General features: G+C 40.1%; 1 protein-coding gene across 1 annotated transcript in view; it reads right to left on the reverse strand.

Annotated features, from left to right (window-relative positions):
* LOC142376646 (semaphorin-3D) overlaps positions 1 to 12,187 on the reverse strand; it is a 154,077-nt gene that overhangs the window by 40,138 nt on the left and 101,752 nt on the right. The window contains exons 3-5 of the mRNA XM_075460087.1: positions 6,564 to 6,718; positions 1,327 to 1,389; positions 1,074 to 1,193 (exon numbers count right to left, since the gene is read on the reverse strand). Coding sequence (XP_075316202.1) covers positions 1,074 to 1,193; positions 1,327 to 1,389; positions 6,564 to 6,718 — 338 coding nt within the window. The remainder of the gene's footprint in view (positions 1 to 1,073; positions 1,194 to 1,326; positions 1,390 to 6,563; positions 6,719 to 12,187) is intronic.

Consider the following 12,187-nt stretch of genomic DNA (forward strand, 5'->3'; position numbering starts at 1 on the left):
CTGTTGCTCACAGGCTTTTATTTTGTAAAAGTCTGTTGCTCACAGGCTTTTATTTTGTAAAAGTCTGTTGCTCACAGGCTTTTATTTTGTAAAAGTCTGTTGCTGTCTGCTGTGGAACAGGAAAAGAAAGTAATCGGCGGATCCACCAAACATGGAGAAGGGTACGGAACTTTTACTCGGCCATTTTCATGTTAAAGTTCTTCCAGACGGCGGAGTCGACAGAACCAAAGTCATCTGTAAACACTGCCAAGTTGAATTGTCTTCTCAGCGTAGTAGTTCCAGTCTAAAATATCACTTAAAGGCAAAACACACAACTGATAGCAGCAAGTCATTCAAGGAAACAGACAGTGGAGCGAGGCTTCTACATAAAAACTACAGAAAGATGCTGATGTTAAAAGTGTGTTTGCACAACTAATGTTATGGCACTTTCATTCATATGGCAGCACATTTAAAATAAAGCTAAATGCTAAAAGCTATACGCTACTTTTGGATTCATTTTTGGATTCTGCGTACAAATGCGATTAATCGTGATTAATCAGGGAAATCATGTGATTAATTAGATTAAACATTTTAATCGTTGCCCAGCCCTAAATTTAAGCAACTAAATCTGCTCGGAATCAGCTGGAAGTTCATCTGAATCTCAAGAAGACTATTTCACTAAATAAATAAATAAATATCAGAGGCTGATATGTGAGGTCTAAACGTTGTGATCGATCATTTTGTCCCATTTGGCCTGCATTTTAATTTCTTTACCTTTTTGTGTTTAAAATTCTGACGTTTCATCATTTCTTCATCTGTATATATATATATATATAAAAATAATCTGCATGTGTGTGTTATTTAGCTTATTGTCAGTGTGTGTTTTCCTGTGTTAGCTCTGCTGGCTCAGCACACTGATGGATAACATAAATCCCATCAGTTTCTACTCCCTGATTAACTAAAAGCTCAATAAAAACATCTGAATGATAAAAGCTGGTTCTCTGTCTCCACTTTAAAGATGTTTGGTGATGCTGGCTGTCAGAGTAAAACTGAAGCTCCACACCGCAGAGCTGACACCAAACAGAGTTCCTCACCTCTTTGTTGTGGCCCAGCTGCAGGTAGGTGCACTGCGGGTGGAAGGCGCCGGTCCCACAGGCGTAAACGTGCGTCTTATTGAACGGCTGCAGCAGACGCACGAAGTTGGCGCAGTCTCTCTGAGAATCAGACACACGCGTTAACGTCAGAAACAGACGCCAGCGCTGGCATTAGACGTGAGGAACAGCGGGAAAATAACATGTTTGCATCGTGCTTGTTCAATAATTTCATGCCTCAGAGAGCGACTCTTACCTCCAGACTTTTTCCTGCCAGCCTGCAGTGCTCCACGTGTTCTCTGGCAGCCGGCCAGTGAATCTGAGGACAAAACAGAAGAGTTCAGAAACGCTTCGAACGATTGTTTTCAGACAGTCAGACAGTCAGACAGTCAGACACAGGCTGCAGAACCGAGCAGCCTCAGGTTTAACACAAACCTTCCTTTTACCATTAAGTTACATTTCTATGTGTTACGTCCATGGTTTTCTTTTCTTTCCTTTGGTTTTCCTTTGGTTTTCTTTTGTTTCCTTTGGTTTTCCTTTGGTTTTCCTTTGGTTTTCCTTTGGTTTTCTTTGGTTTCCTTTGGTTTTCCTTTGGTTTTCCTTTGGTTTCCTTTGGTTTCCTTTGGTTTTCTTTTGTTTCCTTTGGTTTTCCTTTGGTTTTCTTTTGGTTTTCTTTTGTTTCCTTTGGTTTTCATTTGGTTTTCTTTTGGTTTCCTTTGGTTTCTTTTGGTTTCCTTTGGTTTTCCTTTGGTTTTCCTTTGGTTTCTTTTGGTTTCCTTTGGTTTTCTTTTGGTTTCCTTTGGTTTCCTTTGGTTTCCTTTGGTTTTCTTTTGGTTTTCCTTTGGTTTCTTTTGGTTTCCTTTGGTTTTCCTTTGGTTTTCTTTTGGTTTTCTTTTGGTTTCCTTTGTTTTCCTTTGTTTTCCTTTGGTTTTCTTTGGTTTTCCTTTGGTTTTCTTTTGGTTTTCTTTTGTTTCCTTTTGTTTTCTTTTGGTTTTCCTTTGGTTTTCATTTGGTTTTCTTTTGGTTTCCTTTGGTTTCTTTTGGTTTCCTTTGGTTTTCTTTGGTTTTCCTTTGGTTTCTTTTGGTTTTCCTTTGTTTTCCTTTGGTTTTCATTTGGTTTTCTTTTGGTTTCTTTTGGTTTCCTTTGGTTTTCTTTTGGTTTTCCTTTGGTTTCTTTTGGTTTCTTTTGTTTTCCTTTGGTTTTCTTTGGTTTTCCATTGGTTTTCCTTTGTTTTCCTTTGGTTTTCTTTGTTTTTCCTTTGGTTTCCCTTTGGTTTTCCTTTGGTTTTCTTTTGGTTTCCTTTGGTTTTCCTTTGTTTTCCTTTGGTTTCCTTTGGTTTTCCTTTGGTTTTCTTTTGGTTTCCTTTGGTTTTCCTTTGGTTTCCTTTGGTTTTCCTTTGGTTTCCTTTGTTTTCCTTTGGTTTTCCTTTGGTTTTCCTTTGGTTTCCTTTGGTTTTCCTTTGGTTTTCCTTTGGTTTCGTTTGGTTTTCCTTTGGTTTTCCTTTGGTTTCTTTTGGTTTCCTTTGTTTTCCTTTGGTTTCCTTTGGTTTCCTTTGGTTTTCCTTTGGTTTTCTTTGGTTTCCTTTGATTTCCTTTGGTTTCGTTTGGTTTTCCTTTGGTTTCCTTTGGTTTCCTTTGGTTTCCTTTGGTTTCCTTTGGTTTCCCTTTGGTTTTCTTTTGGTTTCCTTTGGTTTTCTTTGGTTTTCCTTTGGTTTCGTTTGGTTTTCCTTTGGTTTTCCTTTGGTTTCCTTTGGTTTCCCTTTGGTTTTCTTTTGGTTTCCTTTGGTTTTCCTTTGGTATTCCTTTGGTTTTCCTTTGGTTTTCTTTTGGTTTCCTTTTGGTTTCCTTTGGTTTCCCTTTGGTTTCCTTTGGTTTCCCTTTGGTTTCCTTTGGTTTCCCTTTGGTTTCCTTTGGTTTTCCTTTGGTTTTCCTTTGGTTTTTCTTTGGTTTTTCTTTTGTTTTCCTTTGTTTTCCTTCCTTTTCCTTTGGTTAGATCCTGTTCATTCCCATTAGCTTTACTGGTTTTATTGCCTTACCTGTTGTTAATCCCCTCATCACTCCAGCAGGAGATATTTTTCTTGGTTTTCCTTTGTTCCAGATCATTGTTGATGTTGCAGTTTCTGTGGTAACTCAGTCAGACATTCATTCATTGTTCCTCTTCTGTTAGTTGCTTCTGCCGCTTCCTGCTTCAGCAGCGCCTTTACTTTGCCAAATAAAGCCGAAGTGACCTTCACTGCCTGCTCCTCCGGTAGTCCGGCGTATCCTGACGCTGCTCTTTTTTATTCAAAACTGCACAACTGCAACACGTTTTAAAAAGAAACATATAAGGAGCCTTTAAAAGCCTTAACAAGGTTAAGGTGAGCTGGGTCAGATGGATGTGCACGAGAAGATAAAATGTGTGATAACTATATGAGACACCAGCAAAGGCTTTCTCAGAGAGGAAAGCTTTAAGGGGGATTTGACGGTAGCCACAGAGTCTGAGTCCTTGATTTCAGCAGCGCAGAGATCCATAAGATGGAAAAGGCCCAAACTCACAAACTGGGACCTGGGAATGGTTAACAGGACATTATCTGTGGATCTGAGCGGTTGGGCGGGAACATTCCAGGTGGGATCATTTAAGACTTTAGAATTAACCCGAAATCTAACGGGGAGCCAGCACAGGAAGGTCGCCTCACGGGTGATGAGATCGTGCTTGTAAGCCCCGTAATAAGGGAAGCTGCAGTGTTTTAAAATCAACTGGAGATACCAGAGGAAGCCCGACTCTAACCCGAGTCAGAGAACAGCCGGCGTAACTTTTACTAAGTTAGCAGCTGGAAGACAAACAACAGTTTAGATCTGAGAATGAAAACTTACAGAAATGCTGCCAACATTGGAACCAACGGGGCTAAAAGAGTTTAAAGGGCCAAACACAATGACCTCTGACAAGTCATTGAAATGTAGGACATTTTGAGCCATCCAGGCTTTAATGTCGGAGAGACTAGCTGAGATCTGAGGGTTGTGTCGGCATGTAGAGCTGAATAAGTTGGCTAAGAGGCAGCATGCACACAGGGAACTGATGAGCCTCAAAGGTTGGTCAGAGGGACCAAAAAGGTGAAGAGCAGAGTCCTTAATTCCAACCCAGGACCCTAAAGGATGCAGGAGGCTGTGACTGGCTCCATCAGTGGCAGCTACTTTGCTGTCAGACTCAGCGGGGTCACATGGCCCTGAAAGGATCGGATTATTGGCTTAATTACAATCAGACTGAGTTATTAAAGGGTAATTCTCCTTGGATATGTGGCGGTGAATGAATGGGATCAGAGGCACAAAGCGTGTCATACCCCGGTATGATAGGGGGCGCTGTACCCATTCCAGCTGTTGCTAATAGAGCCACTTCCTGTTGACCTCTTCACCACCAACAACAACAACAAACTCAGGCATTGGAGAAAGATGGAGAACGCAGAGCCAGATGAAGCTACGTCCCTCTACATTTGCTCTGTGATGAGCTGCTTGTTGCACAAACTCGATGCCCAACGGAGCATTCTCCATCGCGTTGTTTGTTTCTTTCTGACGGCGACAACAACAGGAATATCGTCTCCTTTGACTTCCGGGTCACGACCCCGGGAAAACATCTGGAGCATGCGCAGAACGCAAAGTCTGATTCACCACGTGCTTCAGCGTCTACAAGCAGGTTTAGAGTGACTTTCAACCCAGTTATCTCGGGGTCTGAATCCCATCCGATCCAGTTCTTAGTCAGATTAAGGTGTCTACATGCACTTAATAACTCAGTCTGATTGTAATTTAGCCAATAATCCGATCCTTTCAGAGCCATGTGACCCCACTGAGTGTGTTGGATGGTCTGTGCACACAGAGCTGTAAGAAGAGAGGTCCAACACAGAGGGAGCACGGTGCTCCCAGAAACTGTAACTTTGATGACTTTTTATTGTGAGAATGCTTTAAGGCATTCTTACAATTAAGTTCCTGTTTCTCTTTATTATTATTATTCCGCCAGTTTTCGGCACCTAATTACTCCTGCATACTTTCAGCTATTTCTACAATTTTGGCATCAAAACGTTCAGCTCTTTCAGCAGATTCCTGCTATCATTTTTGGTGTTTTTAACTTTTACACTTTTTAAGATATTCAACTTTTATTCAAATTTTCCCGTCATTCAAATGAATGGAAACTGCTTTCAGCTCTTCCAAATCATCTTCCTCTTTCCAACCTAACTGAACCTAACTGAATTTTCTTCGGGATCAATAAAGTATCTATCTATCTATCTATCTATCTATCTATCTATCTATCTATCTATCTATCTATCTATCTATCTATCTCAAACGGGTCACAAGACATTCAGCCATTACCAATTGTTTCAGCTTATTTTGAAATATGACAGTTTCAAAAACATGAACATTTTTCTCCTTCTTGATTTTTATGAATGAGCACACAGTTGAGTGCGTGCTGATAAGTTTAAAATTTTTCAGTTTTTTCAAACTAATTCCTCTAACTTTCATACAGTTTAACTTAGAGAAACAAATTATACCTTAAAATGTAGGAAACATTGTCCTCTTTCAGCCAATGTAACTACTAAAGAGCTCACATTTACAGAATTTCTGCTATGAGCCTTGAACCGAGATCAACCTCTCAAATTCTCTGACTAACTCCAACGTTAAGTTTGGTAGTTCACAAAAATCACAAAATTCCTTCAACCAATACCTCAGCAACAGTTTTTACTGCTAAAATTTAACTATTTTCAGCTTTTTTAGCATGGTCAGCTATCCCCATTCATCTCATAAGCATTCTCACTGCTGTTTCACAGGAACAGCTCTTTCTAGTTTTAAAACCGCTTCACTGACAATGTAATAACTGTAAGATTTGTTAGAGTCTTTACTGCTAAATATGCTAACTTCATCCCGTGTTTCATTTCCATTTTAAATCTAACAGAAGTATCTTATCTGTCTGCACTGAGCAGCAGGTCAGCTTAAAAAGACCCGTCTGTGCAAAGAAAAGCTCTAAAAGCAGAAGCTGTTAAACCACTGCTGGCCTTCATAAATTATATCGACTGCAGAGACTTTCTCCAGAACCTGAGATAAAAGCACAGATCTGTGGTTGCTTAAAGATAAAGGGGTTCACATGAGTTTTCTGTAGCAGAGAAAAGAACCAGAGACATATTGAACTCTTTAAGATAAGAGGGGCGACGGGGGGGCGAGTGCTGGTTTGGGTTGGAAATCAATTAATACGTCTTTACAGGTTGTCATCCAGTTGGGGAGACACTGGCCTACACAAAGTCCAACATCTCCATCTCAAAAGTTTCAAGCAATTCACAGAAAAAGTGATACTGATGCAAATAATTACTTTAGTGCAAAACATCGAGGATTATTTAGACTCGACTAAAGGTCAGCGGAGGCCATTATTACATGTTTTCCATCAGAGCAGGAGGCAGGATGCCAATCCAAGAACAGGTCACCAGCTTAGAGCTGAGAAAAGTGAAATATCAGCAGAATGCCTTCCTGTCTCACCTTCTCTGTTTCCAGATCTAAGCTGTCAGGGCTCAGCAGGTAGATGTAGTCTTTCCCTCCCACCAGCAGCCAGCCTTGATCCTCGTCCAACAGCAGGGTCTGGTAGTCACCGCTGACCCCACCTTTCCAGAAGGTCACTGAACCGTTCCTCAGATCTGAACAGGAAGACAGACAGGAACAAACATTTCACTGTGTTTTACTTTCTCTGCATAAAGGATGGATAACTCTTTATCCTTCTCAGCTGTGATGGTTGTAAATGTTTCCCATCACCATTTATACTCAGCTACACTGAAGCAGGATGCATCACAGATGTGGATGCTAACATGACCCATGGTAGCAGCTGGATGCGGATGCTAACGTGACCCATGGTAGCATGGTAGCAGCTGGATGTGGATGCTAACGTGACCCATGGTAGCAGCTGGATGTGGATGCTAACGTGATCCATGGTAGCAGCTGGATGTGGATGCTAACGTGATCCATGGTAGCAGCTGGATGTGGATGCTAACGTGATCCATGGTAGCAGCTGGATGCGGATGCTAACGTGACCCATGGTAGCATGGTAGCAGCTGGATGTGGATGCTAACGTGACCCATGGTAGCAGCTAAATGTGGATGCTAATGTGATGAGGATGCTAACGTGACCCATGGTTGCAGCTAAATGTGGATGCTAACGTGACCCATGGTAGCAGCTAAATGTGGATGCTAACGTGATGAGGATGCTAACGTGACCCATGGTTGCAGCAGGATGTGGGTACTGGGTCTGGTTTCCATTTCCCCTGATGTGCAAAAATCATTTGAAGGAGCAGCTAAACTTCCTGATTATAACAGTTTTCATTCAAACTTTACGGATGCACAATTTTAAATGAAAATAAAAAGAGAGAGAAAGGAATTCCAGCTACAGAGTCAGTGATAAAGAGTTCACCCAAGAGTTTATCTGCTCATCAGATTTCACTTCTTAATTAAATATGAGCGTGAAGATTAGAAGTTGGTGGCAAACTAAACCTTTAGAGGGACCAAAAACAGACTGGAACTGTGTTTATAACATATGATGAATCATTAGAGATCAATTTAAACCAGTTCAAATAAGCTCCAAGCTTTGTGCTTTCATATTAATACACCATGATGCAACGCTGCAGGCCAGCCTGGAGCATCAGCTCTTTTATATGAGATGAAGTGGGTTTATTCTGACCAGTAAATGAGGTTTATTCTGCGGTTCTGTAGATGCTTTGCCTGCCTCCCAGCTGAAGTCATCACTTAAACTCCCCACACGTCAGCAGCAGTTCACGGCTCGGGCTGCAGCGCCACTCGTCTCTCGACTCTCTGGGGACTCGGTGCTAAAGCAGGCAGAAAACGACCTGAACAAGCAGAGCAAATTAACCCCGAAGCTCCGGCTCTGACTCTGAAGCTGTCGGCCCGGCCTCCCCGAGCTGTAAGTGATAACTGGAGCGAGGATGACAAACCACTGCAGGCCAACACCTCATAAATCCACCCAGAAATGACAGACTTTAGTAACTATAATGAAACAATAATGTGAAAACCCCACAGCATAAATCCTGCAGTCACACAGTTTCTAAAGACGTCATCGTTTGAGCCAAAATCTTCTGGCCGACTTCAGTTTCTCCTCAGAGGAGCCAACTTTACAGCCTCATCAGTCAACTGGTTAAACTAAATATTCAGAAAAAGTTTGGGAATTTTATAAAATGGAATAAAACTTAAACCTGATATTTGTTCATTTGTCCAACAAACAGAACCAAATGCAGAATCTGACGCAGTAAAAGTTGTTCTGGAGTCACAGAAAGACAGAAAGTTTACAGAAAGTTTACAGAAAGTTTACAGAAAGTTTACAGAAAGACAGAAAGTTTACAGAAAGTTTACAGAAAGACAGAAAGTTTACAGAAAGTTTACAGAAAGTTTACAGAAAGTTTACAGAAAGACAGAAAGTTTACAGAAAGTTTACAGAAAGTTTACAGAAAGTTTACAGAAAGTTTACAGAAAGACAGAAAGTTTACAGAAAGTTTACAGAAAGACAGAAAGTTTACAGAAAGTTAACAGAAAGTTAACATAAAGTTTACAGAAAGTTAACAGAAAGTTAACAGAAAGTTTACAGAAAGTTAACAGAAAGTTAACAGAAAGTTAACAGAAAGTTTACAGAAAGTTTACAGAAAGTTTACAGAAAGTTTACAGAAAGTTTACAGAATCTATTGCTATGGGCAATGTGGGCGACACAAAGTTTAGTTTGATTAGGTAGGTTTTGATTGACATAGGTTTAGTTTGGGGAATACACCTTTTTTGGTTGTTTATGATATTTAGTATTGTTTGAGTTAATTTGGGTATTTAATTATGCAGGCAGTCACAGGTGAGCAGGCACCTGGGAGGGCTAATGGTTTTTTACCAGGGCAAGAGAGGCGGCAAAGGCCCTTTGTTCTTTGTTTATTTGCTTGGTTGGAGCAATAAACCTAAAGAAACCTATTTTTTTACCTGGACAATGGACTCATTTTACCTGCGTAAATTCCCTCCCTCGCTGTCTCAGTGGCCGTTTGATTTCATTTAGTTTATTATGGTTTTGACATTTATTCGTTTTGATTATTTACACTGAGGACAAATAGCCACTACAGTTATAATTAACTATTAAATTACAGATTAAATTAATGAAAAATGGGATTTGTGGGTATCAAACTGGAGTTTTTACCACAAAGAAAACATTTTAATGACATTATTTTGACCTTTAGGCCAATTTTCACTATTTCTGGTATTCTTCAATTCTTCAAAAAAGCAGTTATTTTGTCCAAGTTAAACCTTCTTTAATATGCTTTGTGTGAAAGGAGGATTGTAATAATCTCTTATGACGTTCTCGTGGCTTCTACACCTGCAGTTTATTTAAGTTAGCTGCATGTAAATCTGTGGAATCCAGATGTGAAACGAGCCCTGAGTGAAAGCAGCTAACTAACCTTGAAATCCTGCCGCTGTATCTGCCCTCAGAGTCTGCTGCGTTGGCTTCAAATCAAATCAAATCAAATTTATTTGTAGCACATTTCATGTACAAAACAGTTCAAAGTGCTTCACATAAAATAAAAGCATTGCAGCAGGGAGTGGAAGAAGCATTAAAATACATAAAAGAATATAAAGAGAAACAAATAAAATAATTTAAATTAATTTAAAAACAAGCAACATTCCAGATAAGTTCAAAGATATCGTGCAGATTTCATGCATAGACACATGAGAACAGAAATGTTTTTAACCTGGATTTAAAAACGTCTCCATTTGGTGAAAGTTTAATCTCCACTGGCAGTTTGTTGCACCTCAGCGCCACAGAAACGAGCTTAAAGAGAAATAAATCACGGCTGCTTCCACTGGAGCTCACAGGTGACAGCAGAGATTCTGCGTGCTAAGCGGCCGTGGAAGGAAACCCTGAATAATGGAGGAGGCCTCACCTGTGTGGTCGGGTTTGTTTGTTCAGCCCTAATTCGAACTCGGTCTCTAAGAGTTTCAGAATAAAAGGACGAAGCGAGTGATTGATGACACGACTCCTCAGTTTTCCAGTGAAAGTCTAACCGCACAGTTCCAGCTCCTATTAGCGCTTCCATTTGTCAGATTTACTTTGAGCTAAAGTCACTTTTCAAACAAAACCAGGCTGTTACAAAAGAATCTCTGAGATTCCACTCCTGCCCCAAGTTTGTTAAAGGACGTATCCACCAACTTCCTTTTTCAAATGGTTCGAACAAACCGGAGTCTGATAACTTTACACATGAAAAGATGTCACTGCTCCCCAGCAGAGGTGGGTAGTAACGAGTCACATTTACTTGAGTGAGTTTTTGAAAACATTATACTTCTAGGAGTAGTTTTAAATCTCTATAAAAACTGAACAAAACTTCCACTAATGCTTCCTCAGGGTGGTTTTTCAGATGATTTAATATCCCAGAGATTAAGATAAATCCTGAAGAAGAGCTCTCTCCATTTTCCTCTTGTGGATGTCCACCAGAGCTGTTGTTGATTGGTCCAATTCAAGCCAATTACAATACAATTCATTGCAATACGATCAAATCAAATTGATCGAATTCCCAATTAGTCCAATTCACGCAGAGCAACTGATGCGAATGTGAGGAGCAGCACAGATTCCAGCGTCACACAAACTTTAAGGAGCTGCTTTAATAAGCTGTAATTTTCATTTCCTGTTCAACTACTTCTTTTACTGAATTACAACCACTCCCAGGGTAGCCTAACCCCCCCCCCCCCCTACCACTGGAGGCACAACACAGTCTGGTTTATGTATCTTAAACAAGCCAATGGAAACATCCCAGATTCACATTTCTTTTTTGAAAAGAGATAACTTCAGATTTGCTTAACTAATATCCAGAGGTGGGTGGTAACGAGTTACATTTACTTGAGTAAGTTTTTGAAAACATTATACTTCTAGGAGTAGTTTTAAATCTCTATACTTTTTCCTTTTCCTTGAGTAGATGTGTGCAGCAGAAGCTGTCCTCTTACTCCGCTACATTAGGCTACAATGAGCTGGTTACTTTTCTTCTTACCTCTTTGGTATTCTGCGCCTCATTATTTTTATCCCCCCGCGTACGCCTCATTTTAATGTTTTATTCTGACAGAGAGAGAGACTTCCGCCAAAGGCTCTACCACCTGACTGTGTTCCACCAATCAGACGCAGCCGTGCAGTCTGGTCACGTGACCGTACTCGATCTCAGCGGCGGGACGGGTTAGCTTTAGCATTAGCAGTCGTAGCAAACAAACAAAGAAACAGATGAAAAATGTCAGAACCAACGGTGGGAAATGAAGACGCAGACGAGGCCTCATACTGAAAGCATGTTTACCTTACAAAGAGTGAGAAACAGCAACTACATTATGTGTCTTCTGTGGCAACCAAAACAAACGCACATTTCAGCAGAAACTCAACATCTAACTTGAGGAAACATGTAGCGCTAAGTTTCCTAAACTCGTTTTCCCCCCATGGATAGGTGAATGTTTGTTTTTTAGGTTACATATGGGTTACATATGTTTTAAACATTTCCTAAGTCTCTTTTATTAGGGACCGAGAAGTGAAAGGACCCTATTGTATCTGTAAGGATTCTTCTTTCTTCTTCTTCTTCTTCTTTGCAAACGGTGCTCAAAAACTCATGAAATTTTGCGAGCGCCACCTGCCAGTCGACGACATGAAAGAATCTAAACTTTATATTTTCAGGAGTTGCTCATTGACTCTGTAGCGCCCGCTACGATGCTTAAAAATGATGCAGAGGGTAACGTGCGTGTGGGCTGCTTGCAGCTTTCTAGTTCTTATTGAAGTAATTGAATTTACCTGGATTATTTTTTAATTTAAGCTATTTTGTAATTAATTAATTCATTTTAATTTATTTTATCAATTGGATGAACTCTAATTGGCCTAAAGATGATTATTTAGTATTTTTGTCTGTTTGATTGAATGCTTGTGTTAACAAATAAATCAGACGTTACTCAACAGTTACTCAGTACTCGAGTACTTTTTTACTCTTACTCAAGTAATTACTTGGATGACTACTTTTTACTTTTACTTGAGTCATATTATTCTAAAGTAACAGTACTTTTACTTGAGTACAGTTTGTGGCTGCTCTACCCACCTCTGATGACACCATTCTGACT

This window comes from Odontesthes bonariensis, chromosome 3 (genome assembly GCF_027942865.1).
Source record: "Odontesthes bonariensis isolate fOdoBon6 chromosome 3, fOdoBon6.hap1, whole genome shotgun sequence".
Classification (NCBI taxonomy): Eukaryota; Metazoa; Chordata; class Actinopteri; order Atheriniformes; family Atherinopsidae; genus Odontesthes; species Odontesthes bonariensis.